Here is a 27,997-nt window from a genome sequence, read left to right on the forward strand (position 1 = left end):
TCCGGTTCCGGCATTTAACGCTGCTGCTCTTCCGGGCACGCTATTGTTGCATCAGCACCCAGCCATCCAACACTGTGGCAATGTCGACCTCAGGAGAGACAGGTACTGTGACAATAATCTCACACTCTTTAGCTGAAAAACAAGAAATTGCCCTGACAGTGATGTTCTCCGTGTTTTGTTGTTTTTTACCACCTGTCACCGCCGCTGAGCTAACGTTAGCTTGGTTAGCCAGGAGAGAGGCTGCAGCAGAGCAGAGCCGCTTATAGCTGCAGCCACCACTGTCACTGACTGAAGTGACAGACTGAAGCCCATCAACAAAAACCTGCGAGTTAAGCTGATTGTTTATGGATCGGAATATATCGGCAAAAACAGATAAACAAATTAGACACGACGTGAAAGTAAAGCGGACACGCTGATATTCGGCAGATGTGTTTCACATGGAGGTGTGTCAGTAAGAAACGACAGATGTTGTAATTAGCTAAATGTTTAAAGATTTTTGTGTCACCTGTTGTCATTTTAAGATAAATATATGCCAGTCCGTCATGCTGCTTTAAAAAAAAAAGAAAGAAAGAAAGAAACCTGAGGCAATTTGAATAGTGTTCCCAGTTTGTGGCTCTTTATGAGAATAAAATGCAACGCTGCAGCCTTAAATCAAGACAATTACAATAGGTATTATTATCCTGTTCACAATGTCCCACCTGAGCTGATGTTGCATCATCTGGAACAGGTTATAACGGTGCTCTGCATAACCGAGAAGATGTCCCTTAACATTTTAATCCTGTCCATATCTCCAGGGGGGTTTAATTGTGTACTGAAGCTTTGATGTGATTGGTCGATGTTGTTGGATATTGTGTGTTTATTTATACACTGAAATAATTACATTTTAAGAAGTTAGTTTTTATTTTCAGTTTCTATTGCTGCATCATCCAGTGGGATAGCTCAAATGTGAAAGTGTCAAACAGAAACTAACAGTGCAGTGATCAAGCACTGTCATTCTTATAAAAAAAAAGGAATAGAATAAATATAATATAATAATAATATTTATAATGATCATTATACAAATATTAATATTTCAAATGTGTGAAAAAAAAACTCAGTTCACTTTTTCCATGCTCAGTATAATATAGGCTACTGTTCACCTCTTAACTATTGCTTGTATTGTGTGTTCTTCTCTTTGCATTGGAATAATCAAATTATAATAGATTAGTGTTTATTATTCAGTTTTGCTTAGGTTGCATGCAAAAGTAACTCATGCTCACTATCGCCTCTTTAATGCTTTGAAATAGATGGTTTATTTGGCAATTCATTAAGCCACAAGCCTTAGCCTAATAGCGCAGTCATCTCAGTCTAAACGATGCTGTATATTTGTTGCTTGTCCCTCATTTCATGTTAGTGACGTATCCTCATGAACCACTCGCTTCTGTTGTTGTTCCAGCTTTGTCTGAGTCACTTTCTTTTTCACTTTGTTTTCACTTTCTGTCTTAGTATTTCATTACTCATGCATGGAGCAAAGACATTACGTTTCTGTTTGAGTTGCCAGTTTTCACTCTTATGGTGTTTGTGTTTGTGGGTTGGAAAATTCAGAGGATCATTATTGGATTGGCCCAATAGAGATTCAGATTTTGAAACTTTCTTTAACTCTTTTTCCACTTATTTATCTGTTTGCATTGCAACTCCCATTCAGAGTCATTTCCCCTGCAGTGTCCATGTTCATGTCTGAGCCCCATGCTGTCATATAGTTGCTACACCACGGACAGAGACAATGTTAACTCTGCCAGATGTCACTAGACACTACCGGTAAATGCAACATCTGGCATCTGTATAGTTGAAAACCCAGCGTCTTGGTGCATTGGTACATCTGCCCAGGACCATAATATACCATCTCATTTAGATTTAAGCTGATCATAATGGTTAAGTATCCTTTCAAGACAAAGACAGGTTCAGCTTTTGTGCTTGTGTGTTACTTTTCAGGAAGATTTCAGTTTAGTGAAAATTATTGTTGTTTTTTTTTTTTTACATCATGTGAGTTAAAATGTGCTTCTTCAGTTGATCTGGTGGTTTCAGCGTGAACTTCCTCACCGTCCTGTTGTTGGTGTTTTTCTCTGGCTGTTGCAGCCTGGTCGGTGATTCATTGCGAACATCTGCCCTCTTGTTTTCTGCAGCCTTTGAGTTTGGCTTCTTGCTACAGATAAATGAGGAGGCCGCGCTGGCTGTGGCCCTGAATGACTACCTAACCTCACGCAGCTACCTGGCTGGGTTCAGCCCCTCCCAGGCCGACCAGAAAGCCTTTAAGCTGCTCCACAGGCCCCCAGATCCACAACATGTGCACGCTCTGCGCTGGTACAGACACATAGCAGCCCTGCAGCAGGACCTGACCTCTGAGAGCAGCAGTGAGTAGACAGCTGAAGGCATGGACAGGATAGACATGGTTGAAGTTGAGGCTGCCTGAGGCAGGAAAAACTGAGAGCAGCTCTAACCTGACGCTCTGCAAACACTGACATGCATGCACCCTGAGCTTCTTCTGCAGGGGTTTGGATGAATTCAATTTTAGCTTTCACTTTTCTTGTCAGTAACAGCAGTGGAGTGTGTGTGTGCTGCCTGTAGCCGAGCACCGAGGACTCTTTTTTTTTTTTTATCGCTGTTCAAACAAAAAGACAGCAGCTGTGACAAACTGCACTAAAGTCACAGACTGCACATTTCCTTACAGAGAGACACACCTAGCTGGTTACACACTAGACCACTGATTTGAATAACTTAGGGAGACCACAGACGTACGGACAGTTTCAACCAAACAGGAGATGATTTAGCCAGACCATAAGACCACACGCCTTCCGTATGTGGCGACAGTTTCACTGTAGAGATTCCCCAGCAACAGATCTCACTGAAACTCATGTGATCAATCATGACTTTAGATGAAAAACAAATATGGGACATGGTCAGTGTCATGAGGAGAGACTGTCCTGGTGTGTACTCTGTTATGCTGTGGAAAAACAAAAAAAGAAGGAAGTATATTGGTGAAAATCTGGCTAAGAGGACAGTGTAGGCATGGCAACCTGTAAGTGGCAACATCCGGTTTGTGATGCTGGTCTGGTCATGGTTATATTATATTGCGAGTATTTCCATCAGAGGTGAGGTTCCAGATCTTGAGGCTCTGACTTGATTAGTAACAGGAAATAAAATAATAATTTTGACACGACACACTTGAGGATTACATAGAGTAATCATCGTTTATGACATGCCACACATCAGGCCACACCCTTTGTTGTTGAGGAAGACAACTTGTGCCTAAAATTGTCTAGTGTACATGTGTAACCAGCCTAACGTGAAAATCTGACAAGGCCCCTGCAGACACATCAACACACACGTTTTCAGAGTATTAGACATTGTCTCTCGCAGGTTTTCACTGCACCTATTCATGTGAACACCATGTGTGGGTGTTTGTGCATGCTCTGTGTGTGGCAGCTCATTGTCTCCTGGCTTTATGTGTGTGTTCCTTTATATGAGCTCTCAGCTCATGGATCTGCACTGACCACTCACCTCTCTGTTATCTGACTGATCCAGACCAAACTCACTCACTTTTCACACTTTGAGCCAAATATATAATAAAAATCAACAACAAACCAAATTTCAAAAAATCCTGACAAATAATAAAAATCGGACTCTTATAGTGCAATAGTCACTATTATCAAACATTAGTTCAATCAGACTAGATGTGATCTCTCACATCTAGATATGAAATGCATCTTATCTTGATCAGATGTATTTTTCCAGAAATTGTTTTGTGTGTTTTTCATTGATCACCCAATCAATGGAAATTGAATCTGCAACATTTTCAATTTATAGTTTAAGCAAAAAGAATTGCAACAGTAATTTCCTCAATTTTTTTGATATTCTATTATCTTATCTAGGAACGTAAAATTGAATAAAAAGTACACAGTATTGGTTTAGCAAATTTTTATTAACCATTCCTTCTACTTAAATGCTAATTATTACGTAATTTATAATACATATATAATTGTTTAACTCTGGATTAATAAAATCATCGATAACTTGTTGAGTGATACTTTAGTTTATAGGCTATTTATGTTGAATGATGTACATATTAAATTATGTACAGGATTGTTATTGGATTATTGCACATTGGTGAAAAGGGATGATCGTCCACGATCAATCACTTGTGATACCAGAAAGTAGCAGGACAACAGTGAACAAAAAGGCCTAAACTCCCAAAACGAGGATGTTTAAATAATGACAAAAAGTAAAGTGATGCACAAAATTAATGATGAAAAGTAAAACTGAAATGTAAAATTCTGCATGTAGTGACTTCAATCTTTCTTCATAGAAAAATAATAAAGTTCAGGTAAAACATTTGCATTTCATTTTTCAAAATGAAACAAATGTCCTTTGTTAAGTTACTGTGTGTTTGTGTGTTGTTTCAATTTCAGTGAAGGGAAAGCGGGTCCAGCCGGCCTGGTCTCCTCCAGCAGGAACAGGAGTCCCTCAGCTTCTGCTCTACAACAGTTTGACCAGAACAAAGGTCAGAGGTCAAAGTCAAATCCCTGTGGCTGTGCTTGTACTCGCTCATTAACACAATACCTCCGTCCTACATACAGTACTCAATATATACTGCATTGTGTCCATTACCCAGCTGATGTTCATATGAAGCCAGTATCCCAGAATGCATTTACTGTAGCAGGAATAGGCAGCAACAGTGATGTTTGGCATGATTTTAAAGAAGGCTGAAAGCTGATAACACTTTTATATTATTTTTCTATTTTTAGACGAGAATTAAACTGTGTTACAGTTTTTGGTCCACTTCCTAGCCCACTATTGTATTTTGAACAGCCGCAGTGCATCATGGGACAGTTCAGTGTGAAATTCTTGCTCATGCTAATATTTCTCACGTACACAAAATTCACCTACTCTGCTGTGTGAACGCACTACAGAATAGAATAGAATAGAATAGAATAGTTACTTTATTGTCAGTGTGCACAGAACGAAATTTCGTTTCACTGACTCTTGGCACAAAACAAAATGTATATACGTATATAAATATAAATAAATTAAAAACAGACAAGTGAGGGCGGTCAGTCAAAGTGCTCTGTGTGCATATGAAAGTATTTAAAAGAATCACAGTTAAAAAAGTTAAAAGTGTTAAAAGTGGCATGTACAAAAAACACACTTATTTTAATGTCAAAGTATTCTGCATAGTACGTTAGTAGGGGGTTCCCAGCACAGCCTTTATCAATAATCACTCATAAAACAGGGACTTCCTAATATTTGATGTCAGAGGTTCCACTTTTGTAAATTTAGTTTTTCAAATCGGTTGACTCCAGTGATCTTTTTGTATGAAGTGTAAAGTTTATCAGAGGAGTGGAGCTGATTTCCCATTAGGACACATGTGATAATAATAAGATGAGTTCTGACCATTGTCCCTCAGCTCATTAACATTGATTACCTTTCTTTTCCAGGAGCCGTTTGTTCCTCAGAAAGGGAACAAGGTGACCTGGTACTGCTGTGGCCCCACAGTGTACGACGCCTCACACATGGGACACGCCAGGTGAAGTGACTAGAAAACCCACTGTCATGTGTCGGTCGCTCACCAGCAGCACGGTCTCTGATAGTCTCTCTCTCCTCCATCAGATCCTATATCTCCTTTGATATCCTGAGGCGGATACTGAGGGACTACTTCCAGTACGACGTCCTCTACTGCATGAACATCACAGACATAGACGATAAAGTGAGTGTGGTGCATTAACAGGGATTATTATTGTTTTTATTTTTAATAAGCTGTGAAATGTAATTGATTTAATTTGATTAAACCCAGGATTGATTTAAAGCCTTTTCCCTTTATAACTATCCATCCATCCATTTTCAACTGTTTATCTGAGGTCGGGTAGCAGGGGCAGCTGATCCACTTTCCCCTTTTATTACCCTGTATTTATATCAGATTGAGTTTTTCACCAACCGATAATTTTGGTTGGCAACATGTAGCGTGTGCATTATCATTTTAGGATTATGAGTTTAACACTGAAACATGTCTGAGACAGGCAGCCATTATGTCCTCCACTCACTATTGGCTGACAGGATCAGATGACATGATTGAGGAAATCTATACTACTGTTTGTGAGTGTATGTGTATGTGACCTGTTAGTAAGTTGAACTTGGAACAGACCTGCTTTACCACCCTGAGCAGGTCTGTTCTTACACTTACTCAGTGACGGCTGGTATCAATGGGCTAGTGGGGCTAAGCCCTCCCTGCATTACACAACAAAAGATGAGGAAAAAATATTATATATAGCCTATATTATATTCTCTAAATAACATACAAAAGATTGTTCTAAGTCTTAGTAAAATCGGAACTGGCAACAATATTAAATAGTTTCAAGAAAAACACAGGATATCTCTAAATGGGCTAATTTTAATCAGCCCGAGCTCACCGAGTCTGCTCTCATTCATTTTCCGACTGTGGATGATTGACAGGTGCCATGTCCCGCCCTCGCCATTGACCGACTGTTTGGGCTAATTTCATTCAGCCCACAGGCCGATCGGTTCTGACCAATCAGCAGCGGGCTGACGCAGGGTCAGTGATTGACAGGCGTCATGTCCCGCCCCCTTGGTTAACTTGTCATTGGGGCTAATTTCATTTAGCCCAACACCGCTGTTTTCAGACCAATGACAGGAACCGGAGGAAAAGTTGTGTTGTTGTGGGAGGGAGAAGACAGAAACAGCGGCGCTAGGCGCTAGCATCACAGGTAGCATAACTTTACTGCTCTAAACTGTCTTTGCTAACATGAACGAAGTGGAGAATCTAGTTTCTAAACTCACCGGGAGCACCAGACTTAAATGACATGGCGATAACAGACCAGAAAGGCCGTCGATATGAGCTGCATATATCGTCTTTTTTATTTATTTATTTATTTTTTAATTGAGCAATATCGTCGGGTGTGTGTGCGTGCGTGCGTGCGTGTGTGTAAGTGTTTGTGTGTGTGCGTACGTGTCTCTGTGTGTGTGTGTGTGTGTGTGTGTGTGTGTGTGTGTGTGTGTGTGTGTGTGTGTGTGTGTGTGTGTGCGCGTGCGCGCGTGCGTGCGTGTGTGAGAGAGGGAGAGAGAGAGAGAGAGAGAGACTGTGTGTGTATCATAGACTGTGTGTGTATGTGTGAGATAACCAGGTGAAGTTTTTTTTTTTTTGGACTAGACCCTTACTTAATGCAGTGTGTAGGCCTAGTTAGTTGTTATACTTTTGTGAGATGGGATAACCCTAACTTTTAGCTGTGTTAACCATTTAATGGGTATAATTTATTTATTAGCCCACCCAACTAATTTGACCACCAGCCGCCACTGCACTTACTGTAATTATAGATCACATACCATACACACCAACACTCGCAAACAGTACATTATAGATGTCCTCAATCACCTGATCTGTTCTGTCTATCTCTGTAGCCTCATGTCTGGAAGGAAATGAATTAATATCAATTATATACATCCTCTTGATGTAGAAAGGTATTAATGTCAAATACCCACTGTAAAATGTGTTAATTTTTAACACACACACACACACACACACACACACAGATTTCAAGGAGAGATGATCATGTGGGTCTCTTATAGCTCCATCTGTACAATATGGGACTGTTGACCCTAAGGTCATGGATTTGATTCCCATGTTGACAGAGATCACACCCCAGCAGCGACCCCTGTGGCACTCTCAAAATTTCTGGAAGGAAATGTTCTGATTATACTTATTGCATATGTTCCACTTACTGATATTTATATTATTGTCTCAGTTACCTTATCCTTATTTATTTTAAATGTTTTGACACATGTGGGCTTCATGTTGTGCCGTCCTTGTGTTTCAGATCATTAAACGGGCCCGGCAGAACTACCTCCTAGACCAGTACAAGGCCAAGCAGCCTCAAGCTGCTCAGATACTGCAGGATGTCCTGAGCGCCAGAGGGGTGAGACACAGCATCACTTCAAATCAATTTATTTTAAAAAACCCACACATTTAAAACAAGCAGAGTTGATGAAATTTCTGTGCAACACCATACAATGAATATAACATAATAACAGCTTCCTGACTGACACAGACAGAGAGGAGTGTGAGATAAAAACACAGGGGATAAAGGTGAGATTTTAAATCTGATGGACACTCGGAGTCCAAAGAAGTCGATAAGTCAAAGTGCATCAGATCAGATGTGTAGGAAGCAGATCAGTTAAACATAACACACTCTGGTTAACCCAACACACTCATCGACCACAACACACTTCCGTTAACAACGTACTGTAGGAGCTGAAACATCAGACCTGAAAGTTTAGTGTAGGTTACTTAAATCTGTGTGTGTGTGTTGGTTTTCAGCCTTTCCAGGTCAACTTGGCTTCGACCACAGACCCAGACAAGAAGCAGATGCTGGAGAAGCTGGACGCTGCTGTCACTGCCGCTCTGCAGCCTCTGCAGGCAGCGATGGAGAGGAAGGACGAGGCGGTGCAGCCTCTGGCAGAGGTGAGTCTGAACCCACGGCCTCTAATGTTCAACTGGAGTTCTGCATTTTAATATGGATTTACTTTCCTTTGGAAAGACGGAAATACCAGACTGTGTGTGTAAGACATCTTATAAACTGTATTTGGTGTCCACATAGAATAGACACAAGGAATAACAAGTCCATCTTAATAATTGAATATGATCTTGCAATAATATTGTTGAGTGAAAAATTCATTTGGAGTCAGCTGTGATTCAGGCTCAAAATTTTTGGTCTGATCCTGTCAATTTTTAAAAGGCAAACACAGCTTGAAAAGAAAAAGAAAATAGAGACAGAGACATAAACAAATGCCGGTATTACCGATAAGCTCAAACGATAATTTGGACTTATTGCTATTGTTTTACTATTTTATTAAAGTTGATAACGGCCGCTATTTTTATATCATATTTAATGTAAATATCCTAGTAACATTGTTTCAAAAAGTGTTGTACAAACAGAGTTATTATTGTCATCATTATTATTGATTTCCCATCATTTTTCCAGGTGCTGTTGGAGAGCTCCAAGGACCTGCTGTCCGACTGGCTGGACAAACAGTTTGGAAGTCAAGTGACAGAGAACTCCATCTTCTCCATTCTGCCCAAATACTGGGAGGGCGAGTACCACACAGACATGGCCGCCCTGAATGTGAGTCAGGCCACGAGAGACCAAGAAGGCTTTAGGTTCATCACACTGTGTCTCCACTGGGGTCGTGTTGATACTGTAATGTCCAACTCAATTGACCATTTTTAATAACACCAGAGAAAATGACTAGGAGGCATAAAGGCATTTTATTCAACGTTAATGACAACAGTTGAGCTGTGACACAGTTTATTCTTCAGTCTTTCTCTGGTCATTTGCCTTGTATGCAAAATAGTGGACTTGAAAATCTTACCTTAGTACCAATCTATTTTTTTGACAACCTCAGTCTCCATTCATCTGATGTATTGAGAACTGTAGGACATCGGTCATATGTCAAGGATTTTGTCTCATCTCGTCCTGCTCTGCTCCTCCAGGTTCTTCCCCCTGATGTCCTGACCCGAGTCAGCGAGTATGTCCCCGAGATCGTGGAGTTTGTGGAGAAGATTGTGTCAAATGGTTACGGGTGAGGAGGACACTGCAGCCGTTAGACACCGCTGACACAACCATCTGACTGTGGCATTGTTGTTGTTGTTGTTTCTTAACTGTTAATTAATGTTAATTAATTAATTTTTGTGATGTTTCACAGGTATGAATCAAACGGTTCAGTTTACTTTGACACCTCAAAGTTTGACGCCAATCCAAAGCACTCATACGCCAAACTGGTGCCAGAGGCAGTGGGAGACCAGAAAGCCTTACAGGAGGGAGAGGGTATGTCAGCATGCCGTTACAGCTTAAGTTACATTGCGAATTCTTTTTTCTTTTTTTTTGACATTTTTTTATTTTTATTTTGTGAGAGCATTACAATACAGTAATTACTTTCAAGAAACATACAATGTTACTTCTGCCACTCACAATTACATTTTTTTTTATGTGTGTATAAAACAATAAACAAAATACACAAAGGTAAATGAATTACATCTAAAAACTTTGAACAAACTGGGAGAGATAGGCCTACATAAAAGAGCAAATAAAGAAATGTCTACCAGGCAGTTTTGAAGTAAAGTATGAGTGGTACAGATTAATCCTAAATTCCAACAAAACAATAAAAAAAAAAAAAAATAAAATAAAATAATAAGGAAAGAAAAAAAACAGCATTGCAAGGTCACCCATTCCGTACTTCTGTCTGTTCAAGACCGGCATATTTAACCCACTTGGCCCACCTTTTAGTAAATATGATTTTTTGAAGGCGGAGGGAGAAGGTAATCCTTTCCATAAGGTAAATGTCATTTACGATACTTATCCACTCCTGTATTGTGGGTGGATCGGGGACCAACCAATGTCTTGTAACTGCTTTTTTACCAGCAGTTATCAAAGTATCAAATAAGTATTCATCAGCTTTCCTGACCTGTAAATCAAAATTTCCTAAAAATAATGTGGAAAACTGCATAGGCAAATTAGTGTTAAATAGACCACTTAATACTTTATGAAGCTCTGCCCAGAAGGATTTAACCACTGGGCATTCCCAAAAAATATGCCAGTGATTGGCTTCCCGGTGTCCACATTGCCTCCAGCACGTAGCTTCCCCTCCAGTAAAATGTGCCTTTTGTTTAGGTGTAATAAAGAAACGGATCATACACTTCCAACCGAACTCTCGCCATGAATGAGAGCTGGTGCATTTCCACTGGGATTGGCAAATGTTGAGCCAATCCTCTTCAGATATTAACAGACTACCCTCTCTCTCCCATTTTTTCCTAACATAATCTGTATTGTGGGACTTTTTAGACAATAGGCCTTTATAAATTCTGGAGATGACACCCTTGTTTGATTTTCTTTGATAAGCATCAGTAAAAATTTTTGATATGGGGTCATTAAGGTCTGTTTCCTTTCTGATATTTTCAAAACGACTACGTACCTGGAGGAACCTAAAGAATTCAGTTCTGTCCAGGTTATAGTCTTCCTTCAACCTATCAAAGCTTTTAAATTGTCCCTTTTCTGTAAGAGAATAGTATGTCGTTATCCCTTTCGAAATCCATGATTTAAATCCTTTATCTATTGCGTTAGCCTTAAACTCCGGATCGTAAGCACACCATTGAATTATTTGTAATTTGTTACTTAATTTGTACTCATCTTTTATCATATTCCAAATTTTTAACTGCACTTTGATCCATGGGTTCTGTATCTTATCTACAACTCCTCCCAAATGTTTGTGAGGTAGTGCTGCTTGTATTGGGGGATCAACTAGACTTGAGAGTTCTATATCTTTCCATCTAGCTTGAAAGGATGGGTTACACAAATTAATTAGGGGTCTAATCTGAGCTGCATAAAAATAATCTTTAAAATTAGGTAGTGACATTCCCCCTTGCTCTTTTGGGAGTTGTAATGTCTTAAATCTAACCCTGGGTTTTTTACCCTGCCAAATAAATCTGGAAATAATCTTATTCAGTTCAGAAAATTGTTTTGGGGAAATTTCTACAGGGAGTGCCTGAAATAAGTAGAGATATCGTGGGAGAATATTCATTCTTACAGAGTCAATTCTGTGACTAAGACTAAGAAAAGAAATTGAGTTCCATCTGTGTATGTCGTCTTTAATTTTCGTTAAGAGGGGGCCATAATTTATCTCTGCCAGTGTTTGAATTCTTTTCGGCAGGTTTATTCCGAGATATTTTAACGACTTTTGATCCCAGTTAATGTGAAATTTCTCTCTAAGTTGCTTTGTGGGTTGATAGTTAATGGTCAAAATTTGTGTCTTTTGTATATTTAATTTATATCCTGAGTAATTACCAAATTTTTCTAGGATGGTCATTAGTTTGGGGAGTGAATTAGGAGGGTTACTTAAATAAACCAACACGTCATCGGCGTATAGCGCCACCTTGTGGTCTCCGTTAATGCAGATGCCTTTAATATTCTGAGTCTGTCTTATCCACAAGGCTAGGGGCTCTATATAAAGTGCAAATAACAGGGGTGAAATTGGACATCCCTGTCTCGAGCCCCGTTCCAGTGTAATGGTATCGGAAAGGTATCCATTTATTTTCATCCGAGCCGATGGTTTGTTATATAATGTACGGATCCCTCCAATAAAAATGTTGTCCAAGCCAAATCTTTCTAAAACTTTGTATAAGAAAGGCCAACTTACCGAGTCAAAGGCCTTCTCGGCATCTATACTAACTAAGCAGGCTTCAATATTATTCTTTTGGATATGATGTAATACATGTAATGATCGCCTAATGTTATCGTGAGTCTGTCTTTGTGAGATAAATCCGGTCTGATCGTTGTGTATAAGCTGAGGAAGAACTTTGTCCAGTCTTCTGGCGAGGACGGTTGCATAAAGTTCGTAGTCAACATTCAACACCGAGATGGGTCTGTATGAACCGCACTCTAATTTATTTTTTCCCTCCTTAGGAATAACGGAAATAACCGCCTCATTCCAAGATGGGGGCATTTTAGCATCTGTTAATGTGGTATTACAAGCTCGGAGAAGGATTGGCGTTAGCTCAGCTTTAAATGCCTTGTACCACTCTGAGCAGTAGCCGTCCGGGCCAGGTGATTTGTTTGATTTTAGGGTGGAGATGGCCTTAGTTAGCTCTATCTCAGTTATAGGGGCCGTTAATATTTCGTTTTGTTCTTGAGATATAGATGGTAAATTGAGAGATTTTAAAAAGTCATCAATTTGCTGATCACCTTCTAATTGGGGTTGTGTATACAAGCGCTTATAGTATTTTCTGAAAGTTCTTTGTATTTCTTCTTGTTTGTACTGTATAGTGTTAGAGTCTATATCCCTTATTTTGTATATTGTGTTGTCTGCTCGTTGCTTTTGCAGTTTTCTTGCCAGGATTTTAAGTGATTTTGCTCCAGACTCATAATAAGTTTGTCTTGTGAATAACATCTTTTTTTCAATTTCCTGTGTATATATTAGATTTATTTCGTTTCTAACTGCTTTTATTTTAGTTAGTATTTCTGGTTTTTGTTCTCTTTTATGTTGTGTCTCAAGATTTTTCAGTTCTTTATTAAGATCTATCAATCTTAATTGTTTTTGTTTCTTTTCATAGGCACAGAATGATATTATTCTCCCTCTAATAACAGCTTTTAAAGTATCCCATACTGTAGCTGAATCAACCTCGCCGTTATCATTTTCCTCGAGAAATCTTTTTATTTCCTCTCTCATTTGGGTTTTAAATCTCGGATTATTTAGGATACTTGTATTCAACCTCCACAAAGTTCTACCCGGGTTATCAATAATATCTACAGTGCAGGAGAGGGGGGCATGGTCAGATAGATCAATGCATCCAATATCACAATCGCGAATTCGATGACGGTCTCTCTTTAATATAAAAAAATAATCTATTCTGGAATAAGCATCATGTGGATGTGAATAAAAAGTATAGTCACGGCCGGATGGATAGAAGTCTCTCCACAAATCCAAAATGCCAAGCTCTGTTATTAAGGCATTAATTTTCCTATGTAACAGCGTAGTAGCTGGGTTTTTGGATGAATCCTGTTTTGGATTGAGACGGATATTAAAATCACCTCCACATATGACAACCCCTGTGTCCTTCATCATCAAGTCAAATATGTTTCTATAAAAAGCAAAATTACTTCCAGGGGGAGCATAAACATTACAAATTGTTATAATTACATCATGTATTTTCCCTGTGACTACTACATATCTCCCTTCCTTGTCAGATGTCTCTGAGACCTGTTCAAATGGTATTTGTTGTGAAATCAAGGTTGCTACACCCCTCCTGTGACCTGATTTATAAGATGAGTAGTATACCCTTTAAAAACCCATTCTTTTAAGTTTTTCGTGCTCCAGTGAGGTGAGGTGCGTCTCTTGTAATAGCACAATCTGCGCATTCTCCCTTTTCATTTTTGTTAGTATCTGCCTCCTCTTAGCTGGATTTAAAATCCCATTCACATTAAATGAGATCACTTTAAGGGTTTGCCTGTTCATTATCTATCACTGTGGTCCACATTTACTGTAACACACCCACAAATCTCTCCTGGGATACCTGGACGTACGTATAACGTTACTAAACCTATCTTTGAATTCTTTTTTTTTTTACATGTGAATTTACTTGCCAATTAAATTTACTTGTAATTTAATTGGCTTCTCATTTACACATGTCCACACACCACACAAATATTCAAAATAAGACATAAAACAAAACAAAGGAGGCAAAAAGTAGTAGGGTCATAATAATAGGTTTCAAAAAGGTGAGCAGTTTTCATTAAAGCATTGGCGTGATCCACCTGCACTATAACTGAACTAGTTTTAACACTGACGTCACCTCGTGACTCTATTGTTTTAAACAAGGAAACTATTTCTCCGTCCAGGACTCTTACCCTTCAAGTCGTGTTGCTCATGTTATTTGCCTCTCTGTTCTGTGCTGCTGCAGGTGACCTGAGCATCTCTGCTGACAGACTGAGTGAGAAAAAGTCCCAAAATGATTTTGCCTTGTGGAAAGCCTCCAAGCCAGGAGAGCCATCCTGGGACTCTCCATGGGGGAAGGTGAGTGGTCACTCTGCCTCCAGCACAATGTCAAAGAGATGATCGTCTCATTCACTGAGTAAATAACAAGAGAAAGTGCAGAGGGCAGGAACAGAGGAGGCAGTTTGGCCAAACTTGCATGGTCTTTTATTAAAGCAGAAGTAAGCGGAATGTTTGTGTTAATATAAGTCTTAAATAGTTATATCTTCCGACAGCAATCACTTACATAGAGTGTTTGGTCTGAAACACGGGTCTGTCAGTCACTCTGCTCTGCTGTAAACCGAGGAGAAAACTTTTATTTTATTTCCTTGTATCCTACAACCTTTATCCAATGAGGAGAGAGAATAGCATAAAGGGGCGGTCCTCTCTGTATGTGCAGCCAAGGGATGCGCGTGAATGTGGTGACGTAGGGACGAGGGCGGGGACTGCTAACTCCATCGGCTGACAAAAAGTTAGCCAAAACGACCGGATCGCTTACTTCTACTTTAATTTGCTTAGTTTATAAATTAGTTGAATAGTCACATTCATGTTTATTTTCAAGCACAAATGTAAAAAAGCTCCTGGTTCCAGCTTTGTAGTGATGTGTTATTTCTCTTTGTCATATTTAATGGGGAATGATGGTCACCTCTGGCTCTGTGAAATTAAACTGGACATTGTTTCTGTTTTCTGACATTTTACATGAATCTGTGGTTGTTTGGATGTGGTAACAGGGAAGACCAGGCTGGCACATCGAGTGTTCAGCCATGGCCGGCTCCATCCTCGGAGAGTCCATGGACATCCACGGCGGAGGGTTCGATCTCCGGTTCCCCCATCACGACAACGAGCTGGCTCAGTCTGAGGTGCAAAGGAAAAGTCTGACTATCACTGTGAACTTGTTCGTGAGATGATAAACAGAAACGTTTTCTAAAGTAAAATCCAGATGTTGAGAGCCGCTGGTTGTTTCCCTTGCAGGCCTTCTTTGAGAACGATCACTGGGTGCGATACTTCCTGCACACCGGACACCTGACAATCGCAGGCTGCAAAATGTCCAAGTCTCTGAAGAACTTCATCACCATTAAAGATGCCTTGGCAAAGAACACAGGTGAGTCAGATGCCTGACCACCAAAGGAGTAAAAGTAAAATCATCAGTGTCAAAAGAATTTCTGTTTAATTAAAATGAAGCTTAGTATATTTTATTAGATAGAGTTCCCATGTAGCTCTGCTTTGAAACAGAGACCAGCAGGGTTTACCTTGACAACCATAAATTCTGCTTCATAGTACAAGATTATCAGGACGACCAGTGTTAGGTTCAGATAACCCAGATAACTGAGAGTTTTCCTGCATTTTTTGAGCGCCCTTGGTAGTACAGGGTGGAGCCACAAGTTGCAGTCCTCATAAGTTCCAGCAGAGGGCAGCTTCATATGACAGCGTTTCACAGCGTCTCTAACCCTGAAATGCTGATGGTGGAAATGACGCCTCCCTCTGTTTGTCCTCCTGCAGCTCGACAGCTCCGTCTGGCCTTCCTGATGCATTCCTGGAAAGACACCCTGGACTATTCCTCCAACACCATGGAGTCAGCCGTCCAGTACGAAAAGTTCATGAATGTGAGACCAAGTGTGGTTTTGATCCTGACAGCTTGTCTCTTCACATGTTTGGCCTTGATCTAATTAGTGCCTTTTTTTCATTGAACAGGAGTTTTTCCTCAATGTCAAAGACATCCTGCGTGCCCCCACCGACATCACGGGTCAGTTTGAGAAGTGGGAGGCAGCAGAGGAGGAGCTCAACAACAGGTGAGAGAAAGTAGAGAACAACATTTAACCTGCTCATAGACCCAACCACCTCTGCACTAAAGAGAGAGAGAGAGAGAGTCTTTGCATTTCAGTCACTGAAGGTTCAGAGCAAACAATGACCAGATTTAAATGATTGTGGGGAAATATAAAGAAGTCAAAAAACTAGGACACTTTTTGTAACATATGGACTGGATCACTGTAAAATAATGTATTCTGTTCGTCTGGAAAACGAAAGAAGCCTCAACATTGAGTCTGTATCATTTGAAAATGTTAGAAAATTAGTAGATCTGTTATTCTTATATTCTATATATTCTTATATGATGAAAAAAGTTGCACAGCAAGGAAGACAACTAGATAACTAGTTAAAAATCTTGAATATTAAAACGTTTTCTTGGATTCAAGAAGACATTTTCAACAATGCAATTATATAGTGCGTGATCAAGTTGTAAGTATGAGATCATTAGATCTAAACTGGAGCCATTCAGTCACCCATTGAAAATCCATTATTTTTGTGAGATTCCTATGTGTTTCTGGCCCATTGTTTAGATAAGGACTCTCAAAATATGTCTGCCTCTGTCGTCCAGTTTCTACGACAGGAAGTCGGCCGTCCACGAGGCTCTGTGTGACAACGTGGACACTCGCACCGCCATGGAGGAGATGAGGGTGCTGGTCAACCAGAGCAACAGCTACATCGCCGGCAGGAAGGGGGCCAAGCTGAGGCCCAACCGGCTGCTGATGGAGAGCATTGCCGCGTACCTCACCAACATGCTGAAGGTGAAGCTCGTCTTCACCACCACTGTTTTCCATCATCATCAACATTTATAAACTGATTCATTCAAAAAAAAATATGGAAAATATTCAACAAATGTCCATGGACAACATTAAACAACACTCAGAAATTATCTTTTTCAGCAATAAACATGATCTGTCCCTCAGCCAACAGTCAAACTCTGTAAAAACTGAGCTAGAGACAAAACCATCAGTTTTTAATTAACATGCCAAACACATGAATAATTTCAAAGGCATCGTACCACTTTATTGATTTCCCATTTATTGTCTGTTTTTTATTGTCTCATTTTAAGGAAACACTTAAAATTTGCTCAAGTATTGCAGTATTGTTTACAGTTGTCTTAGAGAAGAGAGAAAAACAAGATTTTTCTCAGTAGAATTGAAGATTCCTGCTGTTTATTTTCTGTGGGACGCCTTGTTTGTTTGGCAGTTTTGGATAAATGACTAATTTCATCATTTCATTGTTTTCTGATTTAGAATATGACGTGATATTCTATGTGAAACAGCATTGAACCCACTGACCCCAGTCTGTTGCCTTGTAGATATTTGGAGCCATCGAGGGGTCAGATCCTATTGGTTTCCCCGTGGGTGGACAAGGTCAAAGTGTTGATGTAAGTGATGAGACTTTACTGTGTTTTTACTATTTGTATTTAACACTGGCTGGTTCATAGAACTTAAAAGATCCAGATTCTCTCCTTCGTCTGCGTTTTATCTTTAGTGTTGATACATCTCAGGCTTCCTTCTGGAGCCATAATAATAAAAAATCTGTGTCAGCCAATCAGAAGAGAGCAGAATCTGAGTCACTCTTCTAATAGACTGACTGTTTTCTGAATAATCCAATAAAAATAGAGCAGATTGCAAGTGAAACACTCAGAGAAACTAAATCCTGCATCCTGCTTTATAATCCAACAAATACTATATATGGAGCTTTTATGACTTTTACAGACATGTTGCTGCTCATTTTTACACAATTTCAGGCCACTGGTCTTTAAATCACACTGACTGAGGTATTGTTGCTGCTATTTTTCCAGCTGGAGAGCACTGTGATGCCCTATCTCACGGTGCTGTCCGATTTCAGAGAGCAGGTCAGAAAAATTGCCCGAGAGCAGAAAGGTAAGAACCTGCATTTAACACCAATAGAATTCATGTCTGTATCAAATAAGAGAGGCTTCAGGAGTTTTTTTCAAGGTCTAATTAAACCCACAGGATATGTATTATATATCCACACCCAGATATCATGTTGTCTTTGGAGCGTCATTACTCTGCAGGAGTGAGTGCTATAGATATGATCGCCGACTATAGTCTGTCTGTAGCACTCAATAACTTTCTAACGTAAAAACACAAATGTAGGAAACAAAGGAAAGGTAAATGTTTATTTGTCTTTTTGTTCTTCTTTTTTAATTTAATGTAGTGATGGAGCTGCTGCAACTCTGTGACGTTGTCCGTGACGACACATTACCAGAGCTGGGTGTCCGACTGGAGGATCATGAAGGTAATGCAACTGTTAGACATCATTCATTCATTCTTTCATTCAACTGTTATTTCAACTAGTAACCTAATTTACAATGTTGTTGAAAGAGATGAATTAAAAGGTCCTAGACACAAGAAACAGCGATGTCAAGCTCATACAAGTGGCAGGAGAGTGTTAATAAATACGACAACAATAAAAGCCACAGACCTGAAGAATATTTAAAATAAATACAAACTGAAACTATATTCAAATAAAGATGTACCGATCAGCTAAAAGAGAAACATCTGAAGGTAAAGTGTGATGCAATTAGAGATTTAAAGAGCCCTAAGAATAAAAGTAAAGGATGTTTTGGACTTTTCTGTTTCAGTTGTTCCATGTTGCAGCTACACAATAGTACTAATGATGATAATGATACTAAAGATCATCAGATTGTTTCAGATTGTTTTAGATCTGAGTTATGGACAGAAGCATACATTTAATTTTGTCTACATTAAGAACCACCATATGATTGTTCAGTGCAATCTGTAGATTAGAGAAACAGTGTTGGGGTGAATTAACAGCAGAGAGCAACAGGGGAACACCACAATAAATGGTTAAGGATGTTAATTAGGAAAATAATATTCACTTTGTTACAGCCTCAGTTTAGTTAATGAAGGATTGTTTTACTGTCAGAAGCTCATAATTTGGTGACCTCATGTTGCAGGGCTGCCCACTGTGGTGAAACTCGTGGACAAGGAGACACTATTGAAGGAGAAAGAAGAGAAGAAGAAGGTGAGAGGAGGATAATATGACATATTGAAGCATGTCTTCTATCTTGAATCGCATTATGCTTAATTTGGCACATGAAGTGCTGCCATTCACTCATTATACAGCGCTGTCCAAGATGTCCTCTTTCAAGTCCTCCAACTCCATCCCATCCTGCCCTGATCTTTGCAAGGACTGTGTTTTTAGAAGAGTCTATACAGTCATTAATTCTTGAAACAAGTCTTCTAGAGTTGAAAACAGTTTGGAAAGTTGGTATCATGATGGTGGAAATATCAAAACAAACTAGACCCAGGCCAAATTTGTGTGATAAGTCATCAAAGCTTACAAAAATACAATTTATGTACATATCTTCAAATTTATATATGAATTATTTCTAATGTAAAGATACTTTTCTTCTTTTATAGATGGAGGAGGAGAAGAAGAGGAAGAAGGAGGAGGCTGCCAGGAAGAAACAGGAACAAGAGGTCAGACGGATCCTTTGTCTACTTGTATTTACTCCTGCTTTCACTCCTGTGTTTTACTCCAGTTTCTCTTAACAGTCATGTGATAAAGTGTTTGAGATCATTTCTAATGCAAAGCTGAAAAACTTGCCTGGACAGAGACTGTGAACACGGTCTGAGGTTCAGTTCTCGGCTGATGTTGTTATGTCAGTATATAGGGTTAAGGTTAGCTGTTGACGTCAACTTGGCACAGACTAGCATTTTTGCTTTGATGACATCATGCCCACTGCCATGTGTCTCTGTTTACACCGGCACCACCGAGATTACGGCAGCCAATCAGCGCTGAGCGACTGACGGCCAGAGAGTTGGGATTTCTCATCTCGAGCGACAGAGCGAAAAATCCCTCGGAGCCCCAGTGATTTTTCGCCTGAGCGATTAAGCGCTCAATCGCTCGTTTGCATTGACTTAACATGTAAACTATTCACCAGCGAGAAAAACAAAAGGTCCGGTGTGAACACAGCTTTACAGCCATCAAGAAGGTTGGAATTGCCAAATAGAATTACTTGATTTGTTAATATTCAGGAAATTTAAAGCCATCCACATGTGAACATCATTTAGACAGTTCAACAGAGCTTGGGTGGAGGCAGTGTTATTGGTTTAGAAAAGCAGGTAAATCTGCAGGTCATCAGCAAAACAATGAAATGGTATGTTATGTTTTTTAAATATGGACCCCAGGGGGAGCATATGAATTGAAAAAAGAATAGGGCCCAAGATGGATCCTTGGGGCCCCCCACATTTAAGAGGGGATGTGGTAGAAGTGTGTTCACCCATATGAACAGAAAAGCACCTCTCTGATAAATGAGATTTAAACCATGTGAGGGCTGTACCTTTAAGGCCTTTTTGTATGTCTGCGTCTGTTTTGCCTTGATATTGTCTGTCTATGTTCTGTCTTGTAATTGTCCACTGTATGACTTGTCATCACAAGGTTTTAAAGTCTTCTGTATTTATGTCTTTTAGAAACCTGCCTTGGGACTGCGGCTGAAATTTAGCAGTTGTGCTAAGTCCGGCACATTTACACTAATGCTTAATGCGTCAGTGTTGATGAATGTGCACTGTCCCAATTCAATAAATAAAGAAATGAAATGAAATGAAGGCCTACACACTGGTCAAGACGTGATAACAATATTTCATGATCTACAGTGTCGAATGCAGAAGTCAGGTCGAGGAGTTGCGCTGGGAGTTTTGTTCACCATCACCAGTCACTGACTCATTGTTCTCACTCCTACAGATGGCCAAACTTGCCAAGATGAAGATCCCTCCATGTGAGATGTTTCGCTCAGAAACAGACAAATACTCCAAGTTTGATGAGACGGTAAATTGCATTCCTGATTCTCACTAAATTTCAAGTGTGAAGTTGAAGAATGGATATATTCAACTGTGATGCAAACTTGTAGAAAATGGGCCAAATACACTGTAGGTGTTTCAGATACAAGAAAAACATTCTCAAAACAAAACAAAATGAAAAATGTTTGTAGTTTTTTGTATCAGAATCAAAATGGTCTTTTTTTTTTTTTTAGCTTTACACATTGAAATTATAATTTGCTCTGCTCTGGTGTGAAAACTTGACCAATCAAAATGTATTCTTTCAGGGTTTCCCCACTCACGACGTCGAAGGGAAGGAGCTCAGCAAAGGTCAAGCCAAGAAGCTGCGTAAACTTTACGAGACCCAGGAGAAACTTCATAATGAGTATCTGCAGACGAACCAAAATGGAAACTGATGGTGTTCACAGACTGTCCAGCCCCTCTACGGAAAAACCTACAGAATAAATGTTATGACCACAGATGCTGGGTTGTCGTCCGTCTCCTGGTTATGTGTATTGGAGCAGAAAACAAGTTTGGTTGTTTTTTTTTTTTTTCAGAATAACGGTTAAAATTTGACATTTCACAGCCAAATCCAAGTCTGTATTTCTTCAAAAATCATCATGGAGGACAATCTGGACAGATCCACATGTGAAGACATGACGTGTCCTCCTTGTCCTGTTTGGGTCACTTTGTCTCTTCACAACAGCAAAGAACAACGCAATAAATGAATGAAGTGAGGTTGTAATGATACGACCATACCAGAGAAACTCTGTAACACTGCCAGTCAGTTAAGGGATTAAAGCATATTTTTATTGCATGGTTTTTACTGTCATTTACAAATGGAAGAGGTTGTACAGACAGGTGATGGGTTAAATAAAAGCCTCGGGGCGTCCAGGTATTTGATCTTGGACGGATGCAGTGATGATCTTCTAAAAGCCAAAACAAACACCATCTCATTTAGTCGGTGCATATTCTCATTTGCCCAGGTCATAGTATTCCAAAGGAGGTTAAATCGAAAGCAACTGGACTTAGTTATTTGTCTAGGAAGACGTTTCACCTCTCATCCAAGAGGCTTCATCATCGTCTTCCTAGACAAATAACTAAGTCCAGTTGCTTTCGATTTAACCTCCTTTGGAGCATCTCATTTAGTGTTTTGATGGTTGTTGTTGCTCCTAAATCTCCTGTATGTCCTAAATCCAGGCTGGTTTCTCCTCTAATCCGTCGTCTTTCTGTATATTTAGAGTTCAGACTTAGCAGAAGACACTAGAGCTGCAACTAACAATTATTTTTATTATCAGTTAAAATCTGCCTCTTATTTCCTCCATTATGGGTCTGTAAAAGTTAAAAATGGTAAAATTACAAAAATGTTTGCAATAATTGACTAGTGGTTGCAGCTCTAGATGTCAGTATTGGACCAACTGTTTTGTTTGTTTTTTTACCACCATGTCGCCAGTTGAGGAGAATTTTTCAGTCCTTTTCTTTTTTTTTCTCTAAAAAATAAATGAATTAGAAAATATTTTTTAAATAAAATTTGACTGAAGTTAGTATCATCTAGTGGAAATCAGATAACAGATAACATCTTTGGCTATTTTTATGTCACATAAATAAAGATGTATTAACTGATATTTGCAGTGAACAAAAAGAAAGATCTGTGTGATGCATAAAGGCTGTTGTTGTGCAGAGTCCCTTCACCAAACGACTAAATGTGTAACTTGTGTTGGTGATTGAGTATAGCCTCCATGAAAGTCTCTGCTTTACGCCACTGACACTTTCCAATCACTGTATGACAAGATTATTTGTACCAAAAATATTTTAGGTTATTTTCTTTTCTACATATTTGCATCAATCTTCAGTGTTTCTGGTTCATTTCACTTTTACACCTCTGGTAACTTTACTGGATTTGTACACTTTTAAAGGATAAGGCCTCCAGTATTACAGTTTTTCTTATTGTTATCATATTCCACAAAGAGACCAAAACAGACGATGTGTTAGTTCCTCTCTCTACCTTTTTCTGACTAACATAAAAAATGGTACAAAAAAATGTATAGTTATATAGTATAATTAAATACATTAAACAATAATTGTTAATAGGATAAATTCATTATTTTGGTCTCTTTGTGGGGTTTTTGTAAACAGCTGTCATCTCATTACACTGGGAAAACATAACTTCTTGAAATACTTGCTTTTTATTATCAGCCGTCCATTAGGGTTGTGTATTTTTCTACTGTATACTCATGTATTGCTGTGGCTTCAGCAACGCTCTCAGACAGGACAGTGCTTTAATAAAGAGGCAAGAGGTGTGACTGGTTTCCTTTCAAGAAATAAAATTGCTCATCCTTGTAAACACTTGTGTTGACTCTCAGAGCCCAGATAACATTTTTGCTTAAATACAAACTGTGTTCTTTCGAAATTACGTAGATTTATACTGATGCAGGTAGCCTACCTGTCACACCTTCCATAAATACAGCTGATTTCACTTTTATGTGACTATAAGGAATATGTTTCATATTGTAACTTTTTTTCATCAGTCATTTTCTGACTGATCACATATTCATACAGATAAATTCAGTGTAAAAGTAAAACAAACAAAAGCATAACAATTGGAATTAAGTAAGTAAATTAAGTAAATGCAATAAATATAAAAATGATGAATAACTTTAAAATCATGAAAATAAAATTAAGAATGTAAGACAATGCAATGTTTTTCTGTGTTTGGTTTAGCCCTTTAATTTTAGACCTGATGCCGTCAGCCAATCAGGAGCGTCCTACTCAGGCTCTGTCCAATCAGATTCCACGGAGCGCTATTTGAAAGCTGCTCGTGTCTTCGTGTTGTTATCTGCTGATTCTGCTCACGTCGGTGTTCACGGATCTTGTCAGTGCTTTGTAACAGTCGTTTCTCGAGCTAAATCAGCGAGTGGTTCCCTCAGTGACGGTCAGACGTCAGTTCTGCCGCCGTTCAACATGTCGTCTGTGGAAGTCCGAGCTGCGGTGAGTGACCTGAGTTCATGTCGTTGTTTGTTGGTGACGCTGCTCCTCTGTTCACGTCCTCGTGCTCTCCGCTCTATCAACCGTCGCTGTTTCACCTGTGTCGTTAATTATCTCGACGGTTTGTTGTTACAGCAGCGGCCGCATGTTGTGAACCCAGCGAGGGGGAAAGCTGCAGTCCCGGGCCCGAGGAGAGCTGCTCTCGGGGAGGTGACCAACTTTCCCGGTGCGGCGGTCAACGCGAAGGTAAAACAACATGGCGGAGCACAGACCAGACCTCAACGCCCACCTCCTCTCCCCCATAGACAATAGTGATGTATGCCTATGCTCTCCCCCACTGCTGCCACCAACAACAACCAGCAGACCACAACCCCCGCCCCCAACATGAGTGGTCAGACATCATTGATGCAGCACTGACAGCATGTGTTCACTACTGAATGAGATGTCTGTCTGGTCAGCAACTGGTCAGCTAATCGATATAGTACAGTTAATGTCAGTATTTTGATTAGGTTTGGCCTCACAGTTGTGAATTATCTAAACGTGTGTCAGTCAGACCAAACTACACTGACCTTATCTTAAGCCACATTATTACTCACTTTAGCTGCAGCTGACCTCACCATTGTAATCCTACACTGAAGATGAAGAAAAACTGCAGTATCTTAGTTTCTCTCACTTGTTAATATAAGTTGCTGCTTTTCCAAATATTTCTAATTGTACCTTAATCTGACTTGTTTGCTCAGAGGAGGGGACCAGTCAAACCATCAGCCAAAGCAGCAGACAAACCGTCTTGTGCACAGAAAGCCAAACCCACAGCGGTGGTTCCTCCACAGGTCCAGGTCCAGGAACCTGTGGACCCGCTCCCTTTGGTGCCGGAGGAGCCGGCCGATGTGTCCATGAAGGAGGAGGAGGAGGAGCTGTGCCAGGCTTTTTCTGAGACGCTGCTCACTGTGCACGACGTGGACGAGCAGGACGGCGATCTGCCGCAGCTGTGCTCACAGTACGTGAAGGAGATCTACAAGTACCTGCACGTCCTGGAGGTGAGTTATTCTCCACACAACCCAACTGCTCATCCTCTTGAGTTGTCTGACGACGTGTTGCGTCTCCAGGTGCAGCAGTCCATACGAGCCAACTACATGCAGGGTTATGAGATCACTGAACGCATGCGAGCTCTTCTGGTCGACTGGCTGGTCCAGGTTCACTCCAGGTTCCAGCTGCTGCACGAGACTCTGTACCTCACAGTTGCCATCCTGGATCGTTTCCTGCAGGTGAGACCGCTGCGGCCTCTCTCAAGAATTGTACTCATTATCATTATTCAGTGAGTCTCTGAGTGAGACTGAATTAGACAAGAATATAAATGTCTGTATAAAACCAATACTTTCTGCCGTCCTTCAGGTTCAGCCAGTGTCTCGCAGGAAGCTGCAGCTTGTTGGCGTGACGTCCATGCTGGTGGCCTGTAAGTACGAGGAGATGTACGCTCCAGAGGTCGGAGACTTTGCCTACATCACAGACAACGCCTTCACCAAGTCTCAGATTCTGCAGATGGAACAGCTGATTCTGGAGACGCTCAAGTTTCAGCTGGGACGTCCTCTCCCACTGCACTTCCTCAGGCGGGCGTCAAAGGTGGCCAATGTAAGTTTCTGACTCGATCATGGTCCAATAATGAAATGAACTATACTCAGAATTTCATTAGTGATCAATTGTCTGGACATTAATCTGTGAGTGTAGGGTGTGATTAGTGTCCTGCAGTTTTAGAGCTACTGTGGAAGATAACACGAGTGTTGAATAAAGGTTGCAGGTGTTAATGAAGTGTGCTCAGTGTGTTGTGGATGTTTGTGTCAGTCTGATGTAGAGAGACACACACTGGCCAAGTACCTGATGGAGCTGACCCTCTTGGACTACAACATGGTGCACTACCGTCCCTCTGAGGTGGCTGCTGCTGCTCTGTGTCTGTCTCAGCTGCTGCTTGAAGGGCTGTCCTGGGTCAGTCTGACGTCCACTCACCTTTAATGTTTCTGATTGTGTCTGTCTCAGCTGCTGGGAACCAACTGACTGGTTCTGTCCTTCTTGTCTCAGTCTCCCACACAGCAGCACTACTCCACGTATGACGAGGCCCACCTGAAGCCCATCATGCAGCACATCGCCAAAAACGTGGTGAATGTGAACGAAGGGAGAACAAAGTTCTTGGTGAGTTTACTGTCAGACAGCAGAGTCGACCGTCTCCTCACACACAGACCGTGACGTTAAACCTGTGTTTCTGTTCAGGCCATCAAGAACAAGTACTCGAGCAGCAAGCTGATGAAGATCAGCCTCATCCCTCAGCTCAAGTCAGCGCTCGTCAAGAACATGGCGGCTGCTCTGGTCAAAGACGCCTGAGGCCGACTTGGATGTTTCATCAGTGGACATTTCACTTGCACTTTATTTTTAAACTGATCACAACCTGTGGAGAAACTTTTTTTAATCTGTAATAAAATGTTTTTATCATTTTTAAGCAAAATCATGGTGTGTTCATATTTTTGGCCATTGATTCTTTTTGCTTTTATGTTGGTGACATTTTGCCAAATCTTTCTGGTACAAATTATTCTGCTCCACCTGACTTTTTTTTTTTTTTTGTGGTTTGAGCCTGAAAAAATTGCACTATAAACCTCCCTGCTACATGATGGAGAACATTTTGGACACATTTCTGGGATTTTTTTTTTTTTTTTTCTCGTTTCCAAGTCTGGATTTGATTGAGAAATCTGGAGCTGTGTACTCTATCACTTTACCTCATTATGTCAAGTGAGTGCCTTGTTTCCATTTTTGCTGCAATGGACATTTTGACACCTAATCACAAGTTTGGTTTAAATAAAATCATTAAGCAGTTGAACTGGGGGTAAAACTAATCAGAAACCACTGGTTCATCTTTGCTGTGCTAGATTTTGCAGTTCATGTGTAAATGTTCAAGATCAGGATTATCAAATAAATGGAGTTTACAAATTCAACATTTCTCTCAAATCTGTTAAGTAGAACATGGTTCAGGTAAGTTTTTAAAGATGGTGTAAATGTACAGTAACATGAGCAACACTTCTTTTGTGGATAACAGATTAGGGCTGGTCAGTGTAGCTTTCAGGGTTTATATCCAGAAGGATTCTCTCTGTAGGAACCTGCTATGTGGTCTATGCTAAGATCTTTAAGTTATTGCAACTGCTGTGGTTAGTGACTTTATAATGCAGAGCCACCCTGTCCTAATAGTCAAGGGGCAAATTTAGAAAAGAGCCTCCGTTAAGACTTTTGCTCACATGTCTGGGTAAAGTTTGGCAACCTTATTTTTTTGTTAGAAGGAACCCCTAGGAGGAATAATAGGGGTGTTGTCATCTTTTTGCTGGTGACCACTGGAGGCGCTATAACATTCAAATACTCAATTCATGCATATGGTCACAATAATGGTCAAAATGCACAGTTTATATGCATAATTTTCAATGTTCAAGATTTTATATCTAGGGAAATGGATGAAACACCAATTAAAAAAGCAATTTTTAATTGTATTGCTATATTTTGGCCAATATTGGTTAAAAAAATATGACTTTTTTTATAGGCATTTTTGACATACACATAATAAGCATCTCTTTTTTTGCAATTATAATATTCAAGATTCTAGTAATGGGATGTTATGCTAATTTAAGATGAGGGTCTTCCAAAATTTAGCAGCAGCCCCCCCCTTCTGGAGCTAGAGCTCTGCACCATGCTTTTGCCATCAGTTTCACTTTCTGAAATAACTCAACACACAGCCATTAATGTCTGAAGCGCTGGCAACACAAGTGAGTACACCCCTAAGTGAAAATGTCCAAATTGTG

At 40.0% G+C, this 27,997-nt stretch overlaps 2 protein-coding genes across 4 annotated transcripts; both read left to right on the top strand.

The window, feature by feature from the left end:
- The first annotated feature begins 25 nt into the window (after positions 1–25).
- Positions 26–21,661, top strand: cars1 (cysteinyl-tRNA synthetase 1). 2 transcript variants are annotated; one of them, XM_085769762.1, is made up of 23 exons: positions 26–102; positions 2,163–2,390; positions 4,446–4,537; positions 5,472–5,560; positions 5,644–5,740; positions 7,863–7,961; positions 8,363–8,506; positions 9,027–9,167; positions 9,536–9,624; positions 9,748–9,869; positions 14,495–14,607; positions 15,297–15,425; positions 15,538–15,667; positions 16,066–16,169; positions 16,258–16,355; positions 16,940–17,129; positions 17,687–17,755; positions 18,176–18,257; positions 18,556–18,636; positions 19,319–19,386; positions 19,785–19,844; positions 21,109–21,192; positions 21,470–21,661. In XM_085769762.1, exons 1-23 carry the CDS (start codon positions 81–83, stop codon positions 21,596–21,598), a joined length of 2,460 nt encoding a protein of 819 aa, XP_085625888.1. In that variant the 5' UTR covers positions 26–80; the 3' UTR covers positions 21,599–21,661. The 2 variants fall into 2 exon arrangements, with proteins under 2 accessions (XP_085625888.1, XP_085625898.1); XM_085769772.1 differs by lacking the exon at positions 2,163–2,390.
- A 2,381-nt stretch (positions 21,662–24,042) lies between these two features.
- On the top strand, positions 24,043–26,717 carry LOC146990146 (G2/mitotic-specific cyclin-B2-like). 2 transcript variants are annotated; one of them, XM_085769607.1, is made up of 8 exons: positions 24,043–24,170; positions 24,303–24,413; positions 24,908–25,204; positions 25,274–25,432; positions 25,560–25,796; positions 26,007–26,147; positions 26,241–26,351; positions 26,430–26,717. In XM_085769607.1, the coding sequence occupies exons 1-8, from the start codon at positions 24,144–24,146 to the stop codon at positions 26,538–26,540; spliced, it is 1,194 nt and encodes a 397-aa protein (XP_085625733.1). In that variant the 5' UTR covers positions 24,043–24,143; the 3' UTR covers positions 26,541–26,717. The 2 variants fall into 2 exon arrangements, with proteins under 2 accessions (XP_085625733.1, XP_085625740.1); XM_085769614.1 differs by having other exon boundaries at positions 24,129–24,170; positions 24,306–24,413.
- Positions 26,718–27,997: the final 1,280 nt, after the last annotated feature.

Source organism: Trachurus japonicus, chromosome 3 (genome assembly GCF_045865225.1).
Source record: "Trachurus japonicus isolate A0001 chromosome 3, Traja_1.0".
NCBI lineage: Eukaryota > Metazoa > Chordata > Actinopteri > Carangiformes > Carangidae > Trachurus > Trachurus japonicus.

Excerpts from the sequence above, each read along its gene's own strand:
- cars1 (XM_085769762.1), top strand. The coding sequence starts at position 81 with ATGTCGACCTCAGGAGAGACAG. Across the intron at positions 9,168-9,535 it reads CAGACATGGCCGCCCTGAAT|GTTCTTCCCCCTGATGTCCT; the intron begins GTGAGTCAGGCC and ends CTGCTCCTCCAG. Across the intron at positions 18,258-18,555 it reads AATTGCCCGAGAGCAGAAAG|TGATGGAGCTGCTGCAACTC; the intron begins GTAAGAACCTGC and ends AATTTAATGTAG.
- LOC146990146 (XM_085769607.1), top strand. The coding sequence starts at position 24,144 with ATGTCGTCTGTGGAAGTCCGAGCTGCG. Across the intron at positions 25,205-25,273 it reads AGTACCTGCACGTCCTGGAG|GTGCAGCAGTCCATACGAGC; the intron begins GTGAGTTATTCT and ends TTGCGTCTCCAG. Across the intron at positions 26,148-26,240 it reads TGCTTGAAGGGCTGTCCTGG|TCTCCCACACAGCAGCACTA; the intron begins GTCAGTCTGACG and ends TTCTTGTCTCAG.